Source organism: Oenanthe melanoleuca, chromosome 1A (genome assembly GCF_029582105.1).
Source record: "Oenanthe melanoleuca isolate GR-GAL-2019-014 chromosome 1A, OMel1.0, whole genome shotgun sequence".
Taxonomy (NCBI): Eukaryota; Metazoa; Chordata; class Aves; order Passeriformes; family Muscicapidae; genus Oenanthe; species Oenanthe melanoleuca.
The window spans coordinates 2,197,246-2,223,571 of record NC_079334.1 but is presented as its reverse complement, the minus strand read 5'-3'; the positions used below and the strand labels follow the sequence as shown (position 1 = coordinate 2,223,571).

The 26,326-nt window shown below is 37.4% G+C and overlaps 2 protein-coding genes across 3 annotated transcripts in view; one reads left to right on the top strand and one right to left on the bottom strand.

Annotated features, from left to right (window-relative positions):
* The window catches only part of LOC130248608 (1-phosphatidylinositol 4,5-bisphosphate phosphodiesterase zeta-1-like), a 38,934-nt gene extending 19,154 nt beyond the window's left edge, over positions 1–19,780 (bottom strand). Inside the window, exons 1-8 of the mRNA XM_056482485.1 lie at positions 18,674–19,780; positions 18,143–18,371; positions 17,494–17,617; positions 13,654–13,888; positions 10,312–10,513; positions 8,598–8,742; positions 6,630–6,785; positions 1,467–1,676 (exon numbers count right to left, since the gene is read on the bottom strand). Coding sequence (XP_056338460.1) covers positions 1,467–1,676; positions 6,630–6,785; positions 8,598–8,742; positions 10,312–10,513; positions 13,654–13,888; positions 17,494–17,617; positions 18,143–18,156 — 1,086 coding nt within the window. The 5' untranslated portion in view covers positions 18,157–18,371; positions 18,674–19,780. The remainder of the gene's footprint in view (positions 1–1,466; positions 1,677–6,629; positions 6,786–8,597; positions 8,743–10,311; positions 10,514–13,653; positions 13,889–17,493; positions 17,618–18,142; positions 18,372–18,673) is intronic.
* LOC130248609 (uncharacterized) overlaps positions 1–26,326 on the top strand; it is a 94,315-nt gene that overhangs the window by 41,868 nt on the left and 26,121 nt on the right. The window lies entirely within an intron of this gene.

Below are 26,326 nucleotides of genomic sequence, written 5' to 3'. Positions count from 1 at the left end.
TTTTTCATGGCTTTTAATATTACTCCTTAAAAATATACCTCCAACGTTTTATTTCTAAATACATAAAGTACTAGAAAAGCCCAACAGCATAAACTCATTTATAAAATGTAGAATAAGAGGAAAATATTATACTATGCCAAGCAAATTAGTCAAAGGCATATTACTGTAAACATTACTCTGAAGTTAGGAAAGCTCTTTTCTTCTTCATTAGGGTAGAAATTTCTCTCACCAAAATCTTAATTTAGTCTTACTCCATTACCAAAACAAGCAAAAGTGACTGAGCTTGTACCAGGGTCTTCTATGTGACCTCTTCATTCTCCTTAGCATAACCTGTGAGCTAATTGGGGGCAGTAGCCAGCAGAGAGCTGCTGATGCTAATCATGTTTACATTCCATTAAATCTTTTGGAGGCAAATTCTCATCTGACAAAATAATGGAGACTGCCTCCTCATGGCTCTGAAACTATGCAAAGTTCAAGGGCATTGATTATTCTGGGGCTATGTCCCATGGAGAGCAATAGGAGTCTGTGCCATGGAAATCCTGGAGAATGCAACTCTGGAGGGAGGCACTGGCACAGGCAAAGCCAGCAGCTTTTCTTTTTTTTTTCAGATTGGGATTAAATGAGTGAGATGGTATTTTTATTGTTTGGATTCAGATGTTTACTAGTTTTTATTTATATTACAGTTTTACAAACTGTGAGTTCTACAGTACTTTAAGTTAACAAACTAAAAATGGAATTTCATTTTTTTACAAGTTTTTTTAAGGGTAAACTGCTTAATTGTGAAATGCTGCTTAAATTATTTTTAGTTTTAACTTAATAACTAACTACCTGCGGCTTGCAATGCAGACTTTTTTGCTTAATTGCACAATATTACTTCAACTCATGAAGGAGAAGGTGAAGAAGAAGGACTAGTGCCTCTTCAATTCCAAATGCTGAAAAATGTTTCAGCACAACTAGGAGTGTGCGCCTCATTTAATGCAAAAAATCCAGAACAGAAGAAAATAGGGGAATCTATCTCAAAAATAGCCTGGCAGACTTGGGGAAGAAATAGTTAATTCTGCCTTTTGTCATCAGGAACTGCTGTAAGTGTTCTCTGTACATAGTTCCAGGAGGGCCATGGCACCAACAAAACACTTGGGTAACTTCATCTTAAACTGCTGTGGTACTGAGCACCTGGGACAAGCAGAAGGTTTGAAAGAGGAAAATGCCATTGAAGCTCAAGATGGGAGCACAGAGAGGGGTTGCTTTTTAGGTGGATAATAAAATGTGGTGCAGTCTGACTTTTCTTATAAGAATAGGAAAACTCTGAAATCTTGAGCTACAGCTTGCAATTTCCAAATGCACTGATCTTAGTAACTTCAAAGTTCCCTTTTAAATTTAACCTCTATTTTAAGATAATATAATCCTTCTTTAAAAAAGAAAATGAAAACCTCTGTGTTCCCTATATTGACTTGAAGCACAGGTACCTTTGTTCTTTTATGAGGACGCCTTCTCTTCCTCTTGAAGGAGGTCCTGGATCCCCGAGCAGGGATCGTGTCGTCGCTGTCGTCGTCAGACTGGGCGTCAGAGTCTGAGATCTCCTCCACCTCGCCGTGGTAGTCATCGTCCATCCTCATCAGGCTCTCCTCAATCGTTCCAACTTTCCTATTTCTTATCAGAACTTTGAATTTTAATGCCTAGAGCAAAGAGATTCAACAGTACTAGAATGATGTAGGTTTTCATCTCTTGGTATTATTTATCTCATCTTCAAAGTTGTTTAGTAAGTATAATGAAGTGAGCTCACAAAATGAAGCAAAATAGACATGAGTGAGGCAGAAGCCAAAGTCAAATAAACCAAACAGAATCTGGGGATCAAAGTACACAACAGAATGAGACTGTCTAAGCCCATGACAGGAAAATCCTGCTCTCCACCAGAGGTACACAGATGCTGAAACTATGAAAAGATAAAAGCAGAAAGTATGAGCCAAAGGTGAATTGAATATTGTTTTACTATGCCTAATTGTACTTATATGTATAGAAACACACTTAAAGATGTGTCTGATATTAATTTGGAGTGTTTTGATCTATCATTGAGGCTGCAGGAAATTTGCTGTTCTGTTAGTGCCTTTATGCATATCTGTCTTGTGTACCAAATTAAAACTTTTGTTTATAACTTCTGCTATTTTATGAATCCTTATGCTGATCTTACCTGGCCAGGGAAACAACAGTTTGGGGATTTTGCCTAAGCAGTTTCTCTACTTTTAAATGGACATGTATCAACCTCCATAATATATAATGTAGAGAGGGAAAAACATCATTGAAATATATTGAGAATCCTATGAGAACATAAACATCCTGAGGTAGGATTTTTTGTTTTTTTCTGTTTTCTACAAAGATAACATTTTAAAATTATGGCTCTTTTTAGAAACAGTTACAAAAAATACTCCAATGATATGAAAATTTGCTATTTTTTGGCCAGGAGCAAATTCCAATAATAGTTACCCCAAATCACTGAAAGTGAAACATAGAGTAAAAAATGACATACCAAGGATTTTTGTCTGAACTTCAAACAACTTCAAAAAAACTTATAACAAATGTGTGGTTAAAAAATCAGAGACTCTGTGAAATCTCAGTTGTTTAATTGGTAATCAGCACTGCTAAACATGTGACACCTTTTTCTCTACACGTCCAAGTCTTCTGAGAGAGCTGAAAAGCCTTGGAATGAGCTGAAAGCCTGAACATTCCTTACAACTTCTCCTTTCTAGTTTTATTATGAAAGACAAAATATGTTAAAAATACATTTGCTGTTTACTTCTATATAAATTGTAAGCATACTAAAAAATTTATATATGTGAAACATAATAGGACTTCCCTAGAGCATAGTGGGACTTCAAGGCTGGCATAAGCAAAAGCCTCAAAGTACAATCAACTGGAACAAATATTTACATAATTAAATGAACAAAACTTTTTTTTCTTGTACATTCTGATTAATGTGCTGTACAACACAAATCAGCTGAAGTAATGCCAAGTTTCCAAAACAAAAATCACAAGCATTTTGGATTAGGCAAATCCACCTATTGACCGCTGCAATTAATGTAAAAATTCAGTCCCAAAAATGTAAAGAATAAATCCTGGATTTGAGAAATAAATATTTAAAAAATAATAGTTTCTCCTGTTTAAATTTAGCTTGTTATTCTCCTGACCAGCTGTAGGTGCCTAGTTAGAGGAATATCAAGTCCTGAAAATCTTGCTAAGTAACAAGGTTAAAATCTCTTCTGAGTTTTACATAATATTCTATTTCAAGATTCATACTGCTGTCTTAAATCCTGATATAGGGTGAAGATGCAACACCTCCTGTGAAGTCTAACACAGGGAAAGGTTTAAAGACAATGAGAAGATTTGTTAAGTACAACTGTTAAAAAAACCCAACACCAGCTATATTTAACAATTCAAGAGAATCAGACTTAGTGAAATATGAATGGATGTCTTTGTGGCAGCCTTATAAATCACAGCTATCAAGATACTTTAAATCAATCCTACCAGCAATGTCTGAGCTCTAGGTAAACAGATATTTATTATATCAGAAGCAGCATTTTAGCCTCCCCAGAACAAGTTTTCATACAACACATTTACCCTGTGAGAAGATTTCAGGTAAGTCTGGTCCAAAGCTAAACAGCTGTGCTGTAGTTGAGATGATATTCTACACAGGCAACTAAATCTCTGGATGGATTGGAAAGAAATCCAAAGGATGATTGCAGTCAAAGTTGGTTTCAGTTGGCCAGGATATTAACAGTGTGCTCAGAGCCTTCATTGCACAGATTCCTTACCAAAGTTCAGTGTTCCAAGATACCTTGCCAAAGGAAGGACCTGACTTTATACACCAAATAAACCATTGACTCACTGGGTGATGATATAAAATATGGCAGTGTCTTGTTTTTAGTTACCTTCAGAAGTTGCTTTACACTATAGGGAATCTATTAACAACAGATAATGACTGTCACATATTTACTACATTTCTGGGAAAACCATGTTCCCTCAAGAAGAGTGATATTCCAGTGAATATTCCAGGAAGGTCATGAAGTGTCTTTAGAAGCACCACGATGGACAAGACTAGGAGCAGAGAGTTGTATCAGCTCTGTTGCTTTGGGGGCAAAACAAAATCTGCTTGGGAAAGAAGTAGAAGAGATAGGTGAAGCTTAAGGGCAGCCTGTTTCTCGTGGGATAAGGTATGTGTGAAAGAAATAAACAGAGCAAAGGCTTCTATTTCCTCTATGTAGAGGAGGAACTGTGTGCTGTGATGCTACAGAATACAGGAATTGCAGGGAATTAACAATGTCAGTATAGTCAGCTGGAAGTGTGAATATATAACTGAAGGCAAAGAATTAAAAAAGCCTTTGCTCCTGAAATTTTCTGGGGTTTGTTTTTCAGATGAAGCAAGTGTTGAGAAAAGCAGAGGGAAGAAGTGTTCAGTGATCTTTCACTTTTATTTTCAGGTCCTCCATGTGATTTTCACTTAGAATTACAATGGTAGGACCCATAATTGAAAGAGGCAGGAATCACCTAAGAGTGGGTTTGGTTTGTTCCTCATTTTAACCTCCTTCCATACACACACCATCATCTCAGCTGACAAAGGTATAGATCAAGATCTACTTAAAGAAGGAAGTAGAAGATTGACCATATAAGAGAAAATCATTTCCATGGAAGCCTCCAAAACTCTGAAACCTAAAAGGAACCTGTAATTGGCAAATGTTTCTCTGAAGTTTTGGGAGAAACTCTGTGGTTTCCCACTTCATGTACACACAAGAGAAATATTTAATTCTGATCTTGAAGAACACTCACTGAGGTGGCTTTTTCCTTTTTTTTTTTTTTTTTTTAAGTTCCATCTTGGAAAAAGTAGAGCAGTAAACTATGTAGATGACAGCTTTTTTTTTTTTTTTTTTTTCACACTTACTGAGCATCATTCCCACAAAGAGCATTTAAAATTCACCATTTATGTTTCCATAGCATTTCTTTTGTACAGCTTAAGTAAAGCAATCTGAAGGCTAAATTCAAAATTTGGATTTCTCAAATGAGAATGAATTTACCCAGGCCTTGAAAATGCACAAGGTCCCAAAGTTTAAAGATGTGATGTCACTAAACTCCTTTTGAACATGAATCAAAAGTGGTTCTTCAAAAAGATGCCAGCCAAAAGAGAATTTACAAATTCAGTCATAGCTACATATTTTCATTGCTAGGTAAAATCCTACTGATTTCTCTTACATGCTTGATCAGGACATCTAGGAGAAATGGAGATGACCCTAAGTTTATGTTCATTCTCAAGATAATAATTTATTAAATTCAAACTTTTCTAACCAGTTGAGGACAGTGGTGTTATTGAGGTAATCCTTACACCTTGCACAGATGTGAAATTTGTCTCGCAATACTTTAATATGTTAAAAGTTCAGGAGAATGAATCTTACCTGACAGCATTTTCATACTTATAAACCCAGCAACCCATTTTCAGGCAAAACTCTCAGAGCTGACTCATGAAGACTCTAAGCTATGGAAATATGAATTCCCTCTATCACAGTAACCATATGGGAAGGAACATATAATATTTTAAAGTGTGGGGCTCAGTGATTCCATGGTCACTGATTTTGTGCTTGCTTCAGAGGACATATGATCCCTGGACATCTCCTGTCCTGAATCCAGCCATGCTTTGGGAAGCTTTAAAACAAGCCCTCCTGTTTGATATAGTTTCTACTTTTTCCTAATTGAAAAAACAGTTTTCAAGATTCCAAAATTATATTTGACACTGTGATATAAAACAATACATTAGTACAATAAAAAAAATTAAAATGCAGAGAAATGTGAATATTAAATAAATTTACAACAACGTTGTTATGGAAATATAAGAGTATGTTAATACTTTAGAACATCTTCTGGACAGATTACTTCAAAAATATTTTTCCTTGACAAATCCTTTAAGAATTACAACCTTTTGTGTGTCGTTTTTCCTCACGACAGTGCTTCCTCCCCACATTTTCATTTGCAATTTTTTCAGCTACTGTAAAAAAAAAAGTGTAAAATATAGCTACCACTGGCAACAGTGCCAAGCCAAAATAAGTATTTTGTGTATATGTATGCATGCATTTCTGCTACAAGAGATTTGAAAAAAAAATTCTGTCCTTGAAAGAAAATTATGTGCAGAGACTGGAACAGTGGAAGTGTGTTTGTTTTAGTTTGCAATAGAATGTTCAATACCCATCTAATTGCCTTTTCTGACTCCATGTCCCAGGGGTATCAGGCCACCAGCTGAGAAACAGAATTGATTTACAGTAGCAGAAGACAAAGAAAAAGCTTCATCATCACTGTTACTGACCAAAAATGTAGATTCAGATTCCCATTTCAATAACATGTTTAAATTTCAGGAATTTCCTTCAATTTAAGAAGCAAAAAACAAATCAGCAGGTAACAGATACACCAACATGTGGCATCTTTCCACGTGGCATTTTAGTGCTGTTTAAATATTTTTTGTTACTCCCTGAAGTCTATTTCAGACACCAGATGTGATCCATAAATTCAGTTCCAGAGGATTAAAAAAAAAATAAAAAATTAAGAACCCCACCATTTTTTCCATTTCTTTCACAGAGAAAATGAAAACTTATTACCTCAGGAGAAGGCAGTCGAGTCATATTTACATCACCACCAAGTGGTAAAGAAAGAAGTTTTTCACCTAGAACACTTTTCAGGCAGTCTGCCATTGCTTCCTGCTGCTTAGGGCTGCAGTGGTTCTCCAAAGACAGTACAAGTGGATAGGCAGATGACTGCAAATATAATTGTAGGATTTTATTATTAATAAATAAAAATATGAATAATTGTTTTCCAAAATCTCTTGCAAAAGTCCCCTTGGCAATCTGTATTTACCTTCGTTTTCAAAAGACTCAGAATAGAGATCAGTGGTTCCAGGTTAGCAACACAACAAAAAAGCTCACATTTGTGGAAAAGAAAAAGCACAATTGAAGAAGAAAAAATGCACCTTCAGAAAGCCAAAGCAGAGCTAGACATATGCAGAGGTGTAAAAAGAGCTGCTTTGTTTTGGTTTTAAAATGTAAAATCAGATTCTAAAATTAAAACTGACAACATAAAGCAGGATTAAATGTCTTTTGCTCTAATTTATGACAGATTTTTACTTTTTCAAGCTGATAGTGTCCCCAAAGCCTGTTCAGAAATTACTGTCTTTACATGAACAAGCTATGCATATTTTTGTTTTTCATAATATCACAAACTTTTCTAGGGACAGTCTACACTTTGCTCATCAATATTCAAGCAAAGGTAATTGAGTAGAAATTAAAGGTAAAAGGTGAAAAAGGGAAATTGAGTAAAAATTAGAGAATAACTCAAAAGACACACATCCATTTACACATACAAATACATCTCAGAAGTTGCCAGCAATACTGATGGCTACCAAAAGCACAGTCTGAGTGAGATCTTTGCTCAGGCAGCACCTAAATTGTCAATAAGGCAAATACTATTTTATGTTTTTGCCATCTTTACATTTGTCCCCTGAGCATTTGTTATTGACTGTTTAGAGGAGCAAAGCTCAGCCTGCATGGACAGCTGGTACCAACCATTATCTGTCGTGATTTTATCATCTCATTGGCACTTGGGCTTGAGAAATGAAGTTTGCATTAGAGCTAAGCACAATATGTTGTGTATTAGCAAGAATAGGAGAGTTATACCCAATGGGTTTTGAAAAACTGGAATAAAATCATGTTTTGAATTTCACTTTTAAAATCAGAGACTAAGTAAATTTTATATAGAAAACAGATCAGAAAAAACACAGGTGTGATTAGCACTGAGAAGACTATAAACACATGTGTATAAAATCCACACAGATTTATGCTCATGGATGTATATATTCACACACAAAATGCTGGCCTGATTCTGAGATTTGTCTTAATAGTCTTTCAGCACTTCCTTTGAGCAGGAGTTTTGGCAGATGCCTTTACAAAAGCCTGAGCCAGTGCCAAAAACTCTTTGGATTTCAGTGCTTTTCTAGAGACAGGCAGAAGGAACATTGCCCTGATGAGTCACCTGACCAAAAAAATCAGCTAACATTTATCAGGGTCAACATTCAAAATAAAAAGAGAAGAAATGGAAAAAAAGTCTCAAACTCATCTATTATCTAATATTTTTGTCTGTTTGATAAATTCACACATAGGACATAAGACAGATTTATAGCAGCAGAAGAATAAGTGATGCAAAAACCTTTAAAAAATATAAAGGACGAGAAAAACATCAGACCAATTCTGAACTAGTTTTTCAATTTATATTCAGTCCTTGTTGAAATGATCTCAGGTGAGAGTTACACCTAACAACTGAGCAAGATCACCTGAATCCATTGCACTAAGTTTGGTTTATATTCATTATCAGGAAAACTTATTATGATTCCTTTAAAAAGTTTTTCAAATACATTAGGAACAAATAGCACAATTGTAATTAATTTTAACAATGCCCATTGGCACAGGCTCTGTTTCATATTTTTTTTACCCAGGAGAATCTGGGAAACCTGGCTTGGTTAAAGCCACTATCACATTGTAACCAACTTATGTCTACTCACATACATCTATACGTACCATAAATGCATACTTGTCAATCACATGAATTACAGAACGAAATGGAATTCTGCTTGTTAAAGTGTGACCATGATACACAATAGGTTCATTGTTGTTGCCATCCCAGCAGTCAATCTCCAGGCAACGACATCCTTTTAAGAGAGCACTTCAGTAGAACAAGAGAAACAATTTTACAGCCAAGAGAAACCACACTTCTTTAATATGAGTTGCTGTATTTTGGGTTATAAGCATGGTGATTAATTACAGAAAAACCACCTCATTTTCATCATAAATAAGAAGAAACCCTACTGAAGTATACATATATGTGACAGACATACTTTGTGTTGTTTATTTTAGGTGTGTTATGTAATAAACTTTATTAGAGCATTAAAGAATTTGGGATTACCTGAATTATCTTCCCTAAAAAGGTAAAAATGAGGGTCAAAGATTTCAATAAAGGAATTTTGGAACAAAGGCAATTGCCACTTAAAATAAAAGAATACATGTTTCAAATGGTCTTTTGTGCTAGTATTCCAAATTTGCTTGCAATTTTGAGACTCATTTAAAAATCCATTGCACTTAGAGAACTGGGTTGCATTTGGTCTTTACATAAGTCAGTTCTTCTCTCCAGACCATTTCTAGCAGGGAGTGCTAAAGTTTCTCAGGCACCTTGACTTTACCGCTTTAATTTTAACATGATAGTGGCATCCCTTAAATTCTTAGGTTTATAATATTTGACTGGCAACTAACTGAAACATTTCTTATAAACTATTTTACTTAATTACCAATCTGTCTTTTACATGCTGCTTTTCACACATTAACAATATGTCAAATATGCCTCTAGCTGATTTTAGCATTTTCCTCACACAAATAGTAGATAAAGAGGAAGAGAGGGGGGTTATACCCTCCTTGCAATTACTTTCAGCAATGCAGCATTAACATGATGGAATTTAAAATACTGTTAGAAATTCAGTATTGCTTCTGATGGTTGCAAGTCACTCTAGAACATTAAGAGAGCAGCCAAGGAAGAAGACTTCAGGTATATGAAGGTTCCAACTGCTTCCTCTTCAATAAAGTGGTACAAATAATAGGAATTCTGGACACATCTCTTCCTAATTCTTAATACATCCTGCCCTCTCAGTGTTGCCTTTATTACACAATCCATTTCCTTCCTCCCTGCCTTGGCAAGAAGGCATCCTGGTCATCATCCTCTTGAAGTCACACACTGCAGAGCTTCCTCTCCCTGCTGGCTACTTGAATGCCCACGTTTTGTAGTTTTTGTTGTTCCTAAACTGCCCCCATTGCAAAATTCACTGAACACAAATGTCACTGACACAGACATACTCCAACACACATCCTGTATATTGAACAGACTAGAGCTTGCCCAGGAATTTTACATTTCTTTCAGGGAGTTATTTTTGCATGGCGTGTTGAGATTAAAAACTGATTTGATCATGGACTGTACACCATGGCATAGATTTCATTTGCTGCAAGGTTGATTTTCTGAGATGTAAGTGAAAAAATAGATTGTTTCCAGACTACGAACAGATGGTTTGGCAAATATATTGAAAAGTGTACACACAAAATAAAATATCACTCTCACATTTTCAACTTGTATCTTTCATGGCTTTGTCCCTTATTGCCAATTAGGACTGTATGTGACTTAGTATTCATTAAAAAAAACCCCAAACCAACCAAAGAATGTTTAAAATATTAAAAAACAATGTCTAAATACCTGGTATATCCCCATAAATGACTAGGTCCTATGAGTTGGTCAGCTATCAAGTAGGTGTTGTGAGAAGATGAAATATAATAGTCACATAATGGCTGGGTCATATCTTGATAGACTGCCTTGTGCTGGATTTTAAATATTGAACATTCTTCTGAGTTCATGTACCTTACAAATCCTTCAAATGACATCTGCCTTTTCTTTCTCACTGAAAAAAAACAAAAGGGAAAAATCTCTGTCATGAAGCCACTCTGATGGTTATATCCATGCACTTTCTGAAATTTTTAATACCCAATTCTGAACACTGCTAAAAGTTATACAGCACAACACTATCCTGCAATTTCAAAATCCATCACAAATGTATAAACAGTACCAATATAGATACATGTGACTCTGGAGCTGAGTTGCTGTGGTTCAAACTTCTGAGAGGAAGTAAATGTGCTTTGACAGTTTTATTCTTCTATGGACAGCAGTAAGAGAAGTTTTCAGTAGTCTTGATTAAATATAAAGTAAAACATTCATTGTTTACTTTGGAAAGTAACATGCCAGACAATGGACTAAGAGAATCTTCTTTTCCCTCTTAAGAGAACCAGGATTTTTTTTGCTAAAAATTCAGTCAGCAATTCTCAATATAATCCTGCAGAAACTATGACTCCTAGCACCACATGTCTTCCCCAGGGGTGGAAAATTCCAAAGAAATATTGATAAAATAAATATTTAGAAATATTTGAAATAAAAACAGCATCTTTACAAAAGGAATAACTGCCCACACAGATGAATCGCAAATCAAGCTTATTACACTGCTGCATTTATAACAAAATGCACTGAGTCCATGCCAGTGATAGTCATCCCATTTGTTTTGGTTTTGACTGATTTAATGGCAGAGAGCCATTACACTGCCAGCTACTGCTCCCAGTGTCATGTTTGGAATGCAGTCATTTTGCAAATGATATCATCTCAAAAGTCAGCTTTATTTCAAAACATAGTTTGAATTAGTGAGGGATTTTGTCCAGTTCTTACTCTAAAATAATTTTATTGTCACCATAGCAGGCTAGCAGTGAACAAGCAGTAAGTAATCCAAGATTATTTTATGCTAACAGTAACTTAGAAGTCAATGTATACAAACTTGGGGACTGGAAATAGCTGCAAGAAAACCTCCTTTTCTGCCATGATAATTCTTACTACAGATGTAAGAATCAGAATGCCTAAGTTAGAATTGCAGTTATTGATCTTCAGTGTGTGACAGACTGAAAGTTTTACACCTGAATGAGAATTTACAGAAAATACTTATTTCTCAATTATAGAAAACTTGCAGTGTTTTACAGTGATAAACAGAAGACCATCCAGACATCAAACTTCCTTCCTGTCCCAAGTATTTGCTGTGTTTGGTGTTAGTCCGCTCCCCTTTTTTAATCCTCTTTCATTTATGAGAACTGCTCTCACACTTCCCTCATTCCACTGCTTTCCACAAAAACAAATCCAATCCAGGGAATCTTTCTGGTAATTTTAATTTTTCTGCTATCCACCAGAGCAGTTAATCTTTCACAGGAGAAAACAGGAAACTATTTCTTCATGGAATGTCCTGACAAACTGCTACTCACCTTTACCATCTTAGAAGGGTTTACATATTTATTATTTTCTCCCTTTTTTTCCTAGTAACTGACAGTGGCTAGTTCCTTGGATGCTCCCTTTCTAAAATAGATATTATATTTATCTTTTCCAGTCTTTCAATTCATCATTCATTTCCTCCCTATTTTCAAAATAACCTTTGACTTGTATTGGTCAGGATTGTTACAGTCAATTTTCTAAGAACTTGGATTTGTCAACCTGTCTTCAGTGACCAGATTTTACACCATTTAAGAAGGTCCAATCCTGTTTCATCCTTATTTTTGAGTGAGATCTTTCTCAGATTAATAATATTAATAGTACTAGAGAGATGACTGTATTTATTTCATCAGGAATTTCTTTGGTCTTTTTCTAACTAAGAGATTTGCAGGATGACTTCTTGCTACCCTGCTGACTCTTGAAAAGTGTATCCTATTTAATATCTTGACAGATTTATCCACGTGCACATGTTATATTGTTTTATACTTGTAACAATTGGATTATGTTTCTACTTTCTGGATCTTTAAAAAACATTTTGATTTTTTTACATTACTCAGAATACACTCATTCTGTGTGCTTTGCCTGTAATGAATTACATGAACTATCTGGATTTCATATCTGATTAATTAATTTTTCATGGTTTATATATTTCTCTGAGCAATTACAAGTCGAGCTAGTAACTTCAGTTGATATTTACAAAGATGTTTTCTAATGGACTGAAGAATTTTGTTGTTTAACTGTGTTATAGCTTTTAACTTTCCCATCAGAACAGGTAACACAAAATAAAATGAACCCTTTAAAGTGGTAACTTGTACAATGAGTAAACATTAGTTCCTCTGACAGAGTAGAATATGTTCAATAAAGTACAGTCAAGTTTGAAAGGCAATCCCAAGGAGTAAAGGCATAAGGAGTCATGTTATTACTGGACAGTAAATGCCTCTTAATGAAACACCAGATGTTCTGTTTCTCATTTTCCATTTTCTTCTTCCACTACAGGTCAGCAAAGAAAATCCCAAGTTATTTTCTCAGAAGAAATATTTTCTCCTGGGGTTTGTTTTTCTTAACTTATCAATTCCACCCATTTTCAAAGACTGGGAACCAAGTAAATGAAAGAACTAAATATATTCCACTGAATAAAGTAACAGCTTGCAACAAAATACAGTTATATCCTTTTCATAGCTTAGTTGTAAATTTTGCCACAAGTTGAAATCAGTGAAACTCAGCAGAAATGTTCCACCCCAACTTGAGGCATCTTTACATAGGTGAAGAACATGTTACAGTTTTATTAATCCCTCCTCATCTCAGAGTTCTTGTGATTCAGAAAGGCAACCAGGCACCTCCAAAAATCTTACACAGTGCTTCTGCAAGGAAGTCAGAGGGACATAAAAGTCTTGTCTGAGGCCTTGCATTATCACTAAGTGACTCAAGGGAGAGAAGACACTGTAGGGAACAGACAAGAAAAATGGCAGATAAGAACCTTAAGAAAAACAAGTTGAAAAGGCTTGTAATGAGCTGAAGAACAGAATTTATAAGACAAGAAAAAAATATAAAGGAATGACAGAAAAAGGAAGAAAGCAGAGAAAGGAGGGCACCATGAAAATAAATTAAAACACAGGAAGAAAAAAAAATTAGATGAAAAGACATGTTTTTAAAGAAATTAAAGTATGAGGTTTTGCAAAGCACAATCTTTGAGAGAAACTCAAAAAAATAAGAACTAGATAACAATAGTTAAACTGGGCATACCTTCATCAATGGGTTCATGCTTCATAATAATTTCTAAGGCAGTTGTTTCATCAGCTTCAGTTTGAAATTGCTCTTTTACAAGGAATTTCAGGAGCTGGCCATCAGGTAGAATTTTGCCATCTGTTGAGTAGGACTTGAATAGATCTTCATATTCAGGTCTGTGTACAAGAGCTCGATAAATTGCTCTGAAGTCATTCATGCTAATTACATCTTCTGTCTGTTTGTCAAGGGTTTTCTGAGGAAAAAAGCCACCAGAATCCTCAGGAAACTACAGGTAGTGGCTACAATCAGATTACACTCTTCAACCTTTAGATTACACTTTTTTGTGCTACAAATATTTTATTAAAATGGACCATATGACATAATTAACATCTAAATAAGTACAATAAATCTAGATCTAATGCATTTTAATATTAGAACACATTGTAGAAAATCTCTAAAATGCTCTGCATTAAAATAAATGTGCAGCATAAAAGTTATCAAATGGAAAATATATTCAGTATAATACCTCTCCAACTGCAATTTGCACCATATTGTAAATACTGTCAGTCAAATTTGCATACAAAAACAGCAACCAGTAATCTTGAAAATGAAATAAGGATGACCAAATTATCAAGAGTTACAAGTCTTTCAACACTTCAAATAAGACACAATATTAAAGTTTGAAGGCAAGATATTTTGTAATAACCTATGACATAATGTTCTATTCTTAACAAGCCAGAATGTTTAAGTTAGATTAATTATTCACACTTACAGAATTATTAAACTGTAAGCTTGTTTTCATACAGCTTACAAAATGTTAGCATAGTAATTAATTTCAGGGTTTCAGTATAAAAGCCACTAGAAAAGTTAAAAGACCAAAAGCATTTGAGTAGAATAACACTTTTTTACCATCATTGCCTTTTACATTTATCTCAGGTTTAAAAATTCTATTTTTCCTTTAAAATTTTCCCCACAAAATAAGTAACTGCATATGAAATACAAATGTTTCCACCATTTTAGCCTGAATTATTCTCAAAAGTTGTCAAGAGAAATCTGCTGACAAAACTGCTCACAAAGATCACAAACAAATGGCAATCCAGTGATTATCCCTGTAAACTGATGAAAATCCCTAATTGTTGGTTCCTTGGACCAAGACTGCCAAAGGGGAGCTCCAGCATCCAGGGCATGGCACCTGCAGTGGCTGGTTTGGCTTCCACCAAAGTGTCTACAAACAGGAAATTGCTACTTGATCTCTGCTGCTCTTTGAGCAAGACTTTGGATTACTGCTAAATTGGATTGGTTTTGAAGCCACACCATAAAACCTAAAAGTTTAAAGGTCCATTGCCAGCTCCTTCCTATGCAGTGCAGTTCCTACTGGATAAGTACAACAATAGGAACAAAAACATATCAGGTAACTGAAGCAAGTACAAAATTAAATTTCATGAGGAGTTCTAGCAAAGCAATCTTACAAATCAGTACTTCCTTATTTGCTTTGAGTTTGTGAAAGAGAATAATAATGATCATTTTTAACAGAAATCATAAGCAAAATATATTTCTGTACAAATGCTACATTTCATTACTGCTGGGAAATTCCCCAACCAAGGTTGATCCAATCCAATTTTTAATGCTCTTAACAATACTGCAAATTTGCTCATAACCATTAAGGAGGAAAAGAAAAAACCAACATCTTTTGCAAATAAAGAGTCTATCAGGACTTGGAAGATGTTCACTTAGTTACTGGCACAAAGAGAAGCTAGGCAAAAAAAAATAAAGTTTCTATTTTAGTTGCCTACTGATGAAATACAGGCAATAATACTACACAATAGAGCTCTTCAAATTAAAGTGATAAAAATCATGTCACTATAAAAAAATATTCTTATAAATTTTTGGCTTAGGTTTTTATCATTCCTATTTTTATTAATGCACATCAAATCTTTGCTGTTCAGAAAAAGAAGAGACAAAGAATCTTGAGAGAAATTATATGAAAATTTATTATTCCTTAAAACCTTAATAATTCTGGTATTGCTCAAAAGGGTATTATGGTAAAATAAACTCAAAGAGAACAGACAAGGAAAAAACCAGATCATTCCTTAAAATTAGTTTCCTATAAAATGTATTTTGTTATGCACAACCATTGGATTAACTGCTGATGTGTAGTTACTTATAATGATGTCAGTAGGATTCCCTTCCAGAATGCTTTGAATTTACATGTTAGTAAAATGATGAAATATTTGAGCCTCCCAAACTACTGAACAATCTTTCTCAAATAGCAAAGAACACCTAACAGTGGTGCTATAAAGAACTAGATCAGGCTGCTGGGTATAACAGGTTAAGTACAACAAGATCAGATTTATTCTTTGCAGGTCACTTCCCTCAGTTCTCTTCTCTACCCACACAGCTGATCATCTCTCTCAAACTCCTGCCAGAAACCAAAGCAGGGGGAAGGTAGAGGAAACAATGAGAAGCATTTTAAAGTGCTCCAGAGAAGATTCTCTAGGTTGGCAGCTATCTCCACACTGTGCAAGTGCAAAAAGCACAGGAAGGCTCTTTATCCAGACAGCAATGAGAGAGGAGGACAGGAGAGGAAAACTTTGTGCCTTCTACCTCATGGCCTAAAAGTTTCTGACTTGCCACAGTTAAATCTCCTCTGACAAATCAGGAAGAATCAGCCAGCTGTTTGCAAACGTGCTCAAAAGAACCACATATATATAAAAGTGTGAATAAATAAGTAAATAAATAAATGTACACACTTGTTTTCATTCTGTTAGAGAAACAGCATTTCCAGAAAGCTGTTGGGGGGGTGGTAAATGAGGTAAAAGGGAAAGCCTTGCATCTTTTGAGTCACTATATGACCACACATACCCAGCAGGTGCCAAGGCACTCAGTTTTGTAGCATTTGCTCTCTGAGACAAGGTCTGTTTGGCAGTAGTTTGCTTACCTGCACTAAATTAACTTATTAAGTCCAGTTTCTGTATCATGTAACCTTCATGGAAATATTTTAAACACTGCCATGCCCCAAAGCCAAATCCTTTCCCTGGGGGTTAGAGTGCAATTCCCATCTGTCCAGGCACACCTCTTAAATACTACAGGACAGGTATAGTGGAGAGCAGAATGAATGTGTGCTGGATCTAAAGCAGCTCAGACAGGTCCATGTTGTCCTCCAGGTAAGGGGATTTTTGGGGAGTTGCTCTCATGGCTCTGTCCAGCATCAGACAGGCACATCTGCCCCTTTAGTTTGATCACAGAAGCAGCTGAATAGGATGAAACCGAAATGCTTTAAGTTTTCTCAAGAGCAGTCATGTCACAAAAAAAGACCTGGGAATCAAAAATTGACATATTTTTCACCTTGCACTGATTCCTTGTGGTGAAAAGAGAGAGTTACTTGGATGTCAGTCTCTTCTCTGAGTAACAAGCAGCAGGACAAGCAGAAGTGGACTGCAGTTGTGCCAGGGATGGTTTAGATTGGCTATTAGGAAAAAATTTCTTCACTGAAAGTGTTGTCAAACATTGGAACAAGCTGTCCAGGGAAGTGTCTGAGTCACCATTCCTTGAAAGTGCTTAAAAGACCTGTAGATGTGGTGCTTAGGGACAAGGTTTAGAATTGGATTTTTTAATGTGTTAATGGTTGGACTCATTGATCTTAGAGGTAGTTTCCATTCTAAATTTGAATGCAAGCCCTGGGTTAGATATTTTACACAGAAACAAAAGATCTGGAGGAGGAAAATTCTTTGCTGATTTTGCACACCACACTAGCACTAAATACATTTCCCAAAAAATTAATTGAAAAATATCAGCAAAGGTATGACGTGTGTAACTGAACTTCTAAACCATTAATTGCTTAATGTACATATACCTTACCTTGAAAATATGTTTAAAATGATCTTCATCAAAACTTATGTTCATTTTTTCAAACAGCCTCATGCAACCCTCGAAATCAATATTCCCAGTCCTGAAATCATTCTGAATGAGATTCCAAAACCACGTATGACACCTGAGGTTAAGGAAGATTCTGGCCCATTAAATTGCCTTTAATGGGGGGATGAAGGGGGAGAAGATTGATTTTGTTAAACCTAAGAAGCTCGTGCTTTCCTTTTCTCATCCTCTAGAACATCCTCGTCCTCTGACCTCTGAGAAGGCAGCAGGAGGAGATTTCAGAGACCCAGAGGGCAGTGACCAGGAGGGATGGAGGAGGGAGTGATGGCATCGAGGGGTGCTCCGGGTGCAGAAAGGGCTGCAGGGAGAGGAGGGAGGAGTGGGGAGCAAAGGGGGTTCAGCAGGGACAGGGAATGATGGGGAATGCCAAGAAACACCAAGGAATGGCTGTTCCCAGCACTGTGCCCACCCAAACACCGTCACCGGCCCCGGCTGACAGGACAGGCTGCCCCAGGCCCTCCGTGCCCCCTCTGGGCTCCTGTGTGCCCAGGCAGGCCTGAGGCGAGGGAAACATGGCAGGGGAGTGCCAATGGCAGGGCAGGGAGGAGGAAAAGGTGGCGGAGGGAAAGGATATCTGTTCTCGTCCATGGTGACGCTGCGTCACCTGCTCCAGCCCCTCACGGCAGCGGCACTGCCAGCACCTCGCTCGGGCTCACAGAGGGCTCCCCATGCCACAGTGCCCTGTCGGAATGGCATGGAACGTTTGCTCCCTCAGCTTCCAGTGTCGCTCCAGTGCCACTCTGGTGATGTCACAAAATGAGAGCGCCCAGCACAGGCCTACCTGCTGCACCACCAGCCGCCATCTTGTGCCTTTCCAGCACAGGCCTTCCTGCTGCTCCACCACCTGCCACCATCTTGTGCCTTTCCAGCACAGGCCTTCCTGCTGCTCCACCACCAGCCGCCATCTTGTGCCTTTCCAGCACAGGCCTTCCTGCTGCTCCACCACCTGCCACCATCTTGTGCCTTTCCAGCACAGGCCTTCCTGCTGCTGTGCCATCCAGCCACCATCTTGTGCCTTTTTAGCACAGGCCTTCCTGCTGCTCCACCTGCCGCCATCTTGTGCCTTTCCAGCACAGGCCTTCCTGCTGCTGTGCCATCCAGCCACCATCTTGTGCCTTTTTAGCACAGGCCTTCCTGCTGCTCCACCTGCCGCCATCTTGTGCCTTTCCAGCACAGGCCTTCCTGCTGCTCCACCAGCCGCCATCTTGTGCCTTTTTAGCACAGACCTTCCTGCTGCACCACCACCCTGCTGCCATCTTGTGCCTTTCCAGCACAGGCCTTTCCCTCTGCTGCTGCACCACCTGCCGCCATCTCGTGCCTTTTCCTTCCTCCACAAAGCGCGTACCTGGCCCTGCCCCGACCCACGTCTCCCGCCCTCAGGGTACCTCACATCCGGTGCCTGAGGCAGGAGCTGTGTGAGGCAGAGCAGGCCTTTCGCAGCCAGCTGTGCCCATGTCCTCCCGGGGAGTTTGGCCAGCTTGTCCAGGGTGTGTCTGCTATGCTCTGAGGTGACAAGCCGGTGAGGCAGGAGATGTTGTTGTCACCACAACATGTTCCCCCAAATAACCAGGAGCACTGTGTTCCACCACAGCAGCTTGGAGGAAACCCCTTCTTTGCCCTTCGGTCTCCACAGCACGGGGTGATGGTGGATGATGGAGAATTGTGAGAGGACACCCTGAAGTGCTGTGAGGCCACCAGATCTCCCGCTTTTCTGCAGGGAATTCAAAACCTCCTCAAAACCAGCCTGGGCAAGAGCAGCTGTGCATGTCCTGCTTTGAGACACCTCAGCCTTCAAATCACTGGGACTGCCTTTGGAAATCAGGCTGGACTTTTGCCCTGACTCCATTTCCCACTCATTTTACCAGGATTCTTCTCCAAGCAAACTGCTCTGAAGTTGTCAGCTTCCATGTAGCTGTCAGCAAGCCCGAGCGAGACTCTAAATGTGACAGACCAAAGGCAGTTTGCCACACATTTTATGAAACTTGTGGATGCTGAGGACACCAAGTTTTGCATTGACATTCTGGAAAACATTCAGGTTTTGTCAGAGAATATGTGAGGGGAAAATCTGTCGAGGAATTCCCTGTTATTCACGCTTCTATGGACTAAACTATGGAATGATCAGCATCTGAACACCAAGGTCTCCAGTGCTGAAGTGCCTCCATGCTTACTGAAATGCTGTCTTTGATATGATGGCCTAAATAAAAAAGGGGGGAAAGACAAGATGGAGTTGTTTAATTGATTTATTTCTGGATCACTCAGGAGAGTACAGAGACTTCCATCAGTCAATCATCACTTTAAAAATAATTCAGGTCTGCAGTGACTGGAAATAATTTTCTTTTTCTTTTTTTTTTTTTCACTTTCTTCATGGACTTTTCAAGTACTTTACCAGTGATGGTCAAAATGTCAAAGGCAGCACAGTGCTACAGGTAAGATACTGAGCAAATTCTTACTTTCCTTTGTAATTTTAATCAATATGATATTCATTAATATAACTTCACACTGAATGAAACATTGATTATAAGGAAGTTTGTAAGGCAGATTGGCAAAGATATCAGGACATAATATCTAGATTTCTTTCATTGCTCCAGAAACCCTGTAAATTCAGCTTTCAGGTTTTGCTTGTGGATGTCTCTAAATCCCTAATATGGGCACATGAGCAAAAGGAAGAGCAGGACATGGGAGGAATAAATTCCTTACAGCTAGTGCAGAAGATATGTCAGGACTGACCAGGGATATAGGCTGGGTATTGCAGCATTCAAGAATAAAATAGTGCTACTTCTCCTCTCCCAGTATTTATTACAAAGGCCAAAGGAATGCATGTGATTTTGGTTTACTTTCAAACTGTGATAGTGATTATTTCCTAACATTTATCACAAACTATTACAAATGCCTACCATTCTTACTGTTTTCTGTAAACATAACTTTTTAATTAGTGTTTCAACACAAAGTTTAATTGCAAGCTCTACTGTAAACACTACACTTTAAAAAAGTGAGTGAACATTTAAGCATTATTCTTACAAATATTAGATGTTCTTAATGTAAGCATAAAATTTTGCTGCTGTTCTTCATGGCTGGTGGGAATGGCAGTGCCACGTGGGTTGAACTTTTATAAATACTTATCTGTGGCTTTATAGATTCACTGCTGACTGGCCATGATTGCTTTCATTGTCTTGGTTTTAAATGTCACAAAGAACTACACATTGCTATGGTTTTGGGGGAGAAAGAACATTGTGCTGAAATGGACATCTTCAGATTAGTCTTTTGAAGAAAAATGAAGATTTTGCACACTTACTGCTCTCTGATTTGGGAGGTTCCTTCCTCTATGTATCTGGATATAAGAATTAAGTTCCCAGAGAAACCAATGCAGTTGAATAGGGAGAAGGATGGAGCACAGAGAGCATTTTCTGCACTCCCTCAGTTCTTCAAAGAGGGCTGCATTACCTATGGGTCATTCTTTCTCACCCCACAGCCATGGGTTTCTGTCACAAGGAGAAGATCACCTACTCCATAAGTTCAGAACAGCTTTACATGGAGATGTAATTTGTTTTCAAAATAAAATGGGAATTTTGTTAAAATTCTGCTCATCCATTTTCAGCATGTAGGCTCACTGGAATCACCAAGTTGGTACAAATGTACCTGAGCTAAATTGGCTCAAATTTTTTATTTCTGATAATAATTTTCAATCTGTCATTAACTGTTGCTGTAAAGAAAATTATCATTTTTACTATGCCAGTAACATTAGAGTTTAGCTTGGACTTCATTGTCTGCTAACAGCTGCATTAAAATGAGAAGACAGTATTTGGACTGAATATTTAATGTTCACATTAAAAAGTTTACTTCATGTTTTTCTAGTAATACAGCAGGTGGAAGACCTATCAAAATGAAAACACTTAGTGAAACAGGCATAATGATTTCTTTTTCAAATATATATGTGGAATTAAAAGCTCATTTATTTTTTGTTTCAGAATAGATAGAAATCTGTAACAGGCAATAAAGACTCCAGTTATCTCTTGGCAGAAAACAAAGTCTATCAATATTCCTAGTCATTGGAAGAAATTCATGTTTTCCTCTTTATCTTTTCCAAAAATTCTGTCTTTGCTTCATTAATGGATTGAAAAAGACAATTTTTATAAAACAAAACACTTTACTTGTATATCTTCCACCCTGTAGTGTGCACTAAAATCTCCACTGTATGCCTTACTCCCCATTCTGTTCCAAACTGGGACAAGAAAACATGATTTTATAACAGAGGAAACAAAAATGAAGGAAATCCAAAGAACTTTCTGTCTCTCTCTCACTGAGCTCAAACACCCAACACATTCATGCTGCAGTTATAGTAAGACTAAATTCAAGGATTATTTTCCCTTCTACAGTAAAAATGGTTTAAAATGTTTCAATAAATCTGAAAAAGCAGATTTATTACGTGCCAAGTGCAAGGTATTTTCTAATTCTGTATGTCAGTATGCCATTCCTGCCCAAACAGTGAATTTTATAGTGCTTTTTAATGAAAGCTTCAGAGTTATAAAAAAATGTGGAATGGTTTCAAAATGTCACTATTTCAAAAAATAACTATTTTGAGCCATTCAAAGTGTTGTATCCTGGCATTCTCCAAAGTTATGAGACATGTTTGGTTTAGGAAGACTTTAGAATTGCCACCATACAAAACCGAGGGAATAAGAGACATTAATAGTAATAATAGTAATAATAATAGTAATAATTATAATTATCACTATTATTATAATGCCATATTAGATGATTAATGTAGTGAATTATCATTGAATGGAAAAAGGAACTACTACACATCCTTAAATTAATACCCAGAAAATATCTTGAGATTTTTTTGGATCCTGGGATCCTGATAAAGCCTGCTGCTAGTGACAGAGATTGCAGATGGGACCTGTCTAGGGGCTGTCCCTCTGCAAGTCCCCAGACCTGCACATGAGACACATTCTGAGGGGAATGGAAGGCCAGTGTCTGGATTAGATTAGAGACAACAATAGCTGCCTCTTAGAAACTGAGGTAGGGATTAACATAATTATATGTGACGTGTGCCAAACAGCCATGATCCCAAATAAAATTCTCAGAGAGTTGATGCAAGTTTCTTTCACAAAGTGAAAAAGCGTAAAGAAACAAGAATTTTTTTTATCCTGGTTGAAATTTAGAATTACAAACCCACATCCTCAAGCACACTGCTGTGTTCTCTTGTATGACAGCTTTCTTTTCTGCAAAGATTCAAGATCTACCTACACAGATCACAGATCAGTGCACCAGCCCCTGGCAAGCCTACAGCTATTTAGGTGTGCTCATCTTCACGGGCTGAAAGCAAAGGACCAAAAGTCTTTCCTTATTCACTTATTCATTGGTTTTTTAAAAACATATTTTGTTAATTCTTAAACACAAGAAGCCTGAGGAAGACAAAACATCTAGAACAGTACTGCTCATGAAATTTTACTGTAATCTGACTTCTGAGACACAGCCTGCCCACCAAGGAGTTAGACTTGAGCCCAAATGCATAGATCAGGCCACACTAAATCCTACACATTCAACTAAGATGGAAATAGGAGTTTGTGTTCACAGTCTTTGCTGTTCATGGCTGGAGACTGTCACAGTGGCCCCTTCTGGCACTAATCCTGCAGTCATTCTGCATGTGCACATGGTGAACTGCCCACTTCATATGGCTCAATTTTTGCCCAGGTACTCACATTTTTTCCCTTGGAAGGGAATGTTTAATTTGGGGTTCAGCTGGGACAGCAGGTTGGGACAGCACACTGGGGATTGTATCCCACTCTGGGAATTCAGGGGCTGATAGAAACATCCTGCTTCTGAAGCAAGATGAACAAAGGGAAGATGAACAAATTATTGGTGGTGGGGAGGATGATTTAGAGTTTTGGGGTTTTTTACCCTGCACTGAAGATACTGTTAATAGGATTTCCTCTGAGAAGCTCACCACTCAGAAATCAGGCTCACAGAGAAGTCAGCACTCCTGTACATGCTTTGAGCAGCTGTATTGTGCTTTATGTACCACTGATTCCATTGATCTTGAAGTGTCATAGATAACTCCCATTTGGAACCAGGCAAGTTCCAAGCCATGCAGTTCCCTTATGCTGCCTTTCTTGCTTTATAGCATTCAACAGATGAGAAAAAGGTGCTTTTGTTTCCAATGCTTACATGTCATTAGCAAATATATTTTACAAATCCCTGAGTATTTTTGAGAAAAAAAGAATTGCCAGTTCACTGAAGATATTAATTTTATTTAAGAACTATATTTCACACAAGACTTCCCATTTTCAACTTACTTTAATTACATAGTCATTAGAGACAGATATGAGAAGCACAGCTTATTTGAAGAATTTATTATTCATTCTTCTATTGTTAATGAAGTAATGCCTGAAGTGCATCTGCAGTAAGAAGTCACCTTCTTGTTCATCAGTTTTTCAAGTCCATAAAATAAATGTGATTGCTTCAGGTATTGTATTACATAGATTCAGTACCACTGCTTTCCATATTAACATCTACATGCAAATTTATTCTGTTGTTCCTTGATTTCTGTATTATTTATTTTTACTAACCAATCCTAGGAAATTAACAATAACATCAAATTTTGTCTTGGGGCTGCTCACAAATATTAATTTCTTTTTTTATAAATCATATTGCATATGAACAGCACAAAATCTTCCTCTTCCTAACAGCTTCTTAAATTTAGAAAAGTGACTATTTTAGTCCCACTAGAGGTGGGAATGGGTTGAAATTTCAAGACTGAAAACTGAAGCACATCCTGTACATGATTTGTACAATCCTCTTGGAGCAGGACATGGAAAGGACAGCACTGGAAAACTTTCTCACATTTAAGTGTCTCTTCACAACCTCTTAGGCTACAGAAACATCCTGCATCCCACACACATCTCCTGGCAAGAAAACCAGGAGCAAATCCTGGTGGCAAATACAGGCTTGAGGCAAATTTTTTTCTATTTATTTTCTCTTATCTTTTTGCCTGAAGAGTTAAGCATGAATTTGGTCTACCTATTCTTTACACCAGAGCACAAGCAAGCAGCTTTCCATAAATCTTGATAGCAGACAGCTTGGAAAAAATGGAAAAAAATTTCCAAAAACCTTGCTAGCAGACATACACTTCCCCAGGAGTTACTAAAAACACTTTCAGCTGCTTTGGGTCTGGCAGCCCAGCAGCAGAGGAAGAACCAGCCCACAGCCTGCCATGCACAGGCAACATTTAGAAGCATTTCCTCAAACCTGAAAGAGTTACTTTTATTTCAGAAGAAAGCAGAGATCAACACCTAATCCCTAGACCTCAGGTGTCAGGACTTTAAGAAGAACAACAAATATCACAACAGTCCCAAAGAAAACAGTGAGAGCTGGCATGGCTGCTGTTGCAAATTTGAATTTGTGAACAAAGTTCAGGCTAGCTATTGGCTTCACTCTCATTTTGCATTCAGGGCAGTGTTGATTTTTGAGTACTTCTGTGGTGTGACCTAAATCATTTTTATTTCACTAGTCAGGATGATGATACCTGGGATGCAGGCTGGAGCCTTTGTGCATCTGTACTCAGCTCAGTTTGGCTCCCTAAGACTCAGGCAAGAGATTGTCATTCTCCAGTTATCACAATTATCATCTGGGTACAATAAACCCTGAAAAATCTCTATGGTGCTATATGATGGTGACACAAAACCAAAAGGCTGACTGCAAATTTGCATTCAGGTGAGACACACACAGTTTAGACTTGGTGCTGGTCTGCTTGCCAAACTCTGGTTTAAAATAAAGTTGAGCCTGTTAATAATGCTAGAGCAGGGATCAGGAGAATGTGATGTTATTACCAGTTCCAATATTGGCCCAAGAAGCAAACCTATAGAAGTCATTTTATTCCTTGGTACTCTCCTTCTAGTCCAATTTTGGTTTAAAATGTAAATTGAAGATTATTTCTGACTCCAAGACACGGATGTGTCTGTGGAGTTAAACCTTATAAACACAGTAGATTAAGATGTGGGTGTGCAAGTGAAGCATTTGTACAAAATTGTACCAAACATCAAGAGGAAAATGCCCATTTGAATTTGGGAATTTAAAGCTTAATTGACAGAGATATGTTTTACTGTATGTCTATTAACTTTTTCTTTTCTTGTAAAGAATAATAATAACAACCTGTTACTGTTGTTTGGGTAAAGTTTCCTGCAGGTTGGGGATCCCTTGAATAAAATGATCAATATTGATTCCTGTTGAAAGTATAGAGGGTTTGGATAGGGGTTTACTGCACAGGGTCCCTTTTGGGGATGTCACCACAAAACACAAAATGTTCTTGGGAAATTATATAAAAGAAAGAACAATGCTGTCAATAAAAGAGTTCAACAGTTTATGTGATTTTATGCAGAGAAATAAAAGCTTTTTAAAAAGGCTTTTTTTAAAAAGTTTGAGTATTTCTTTGACCCAACCCACTTCCAGGCAAGCCTTTAAATTTGGATCAGGTGGGCAGCTGTAGCTTGGATGGTTCCTTAGCAGAGAGGCTGTTGGTTCCTGTGCTCTCTTCATTCTTGTGAGTACTCCAGTATATTTCAGCTTTTTTTGCATCTAATGAAGAATATATTCTCTCAAAAGGGAAAAGATATAAAGTCAAATTTTCAAGTATTGGATTGATTTTGAAGTGCAAGGTTCCTAAAAAGGCATTTCTGGGAAAGTTTCCTTTTGTGGTGCTCATGTTGAGATGAAAAGATGTGTTTGAGGTTTGTGGGACAGCTGCTAAGACTGGGAGTCT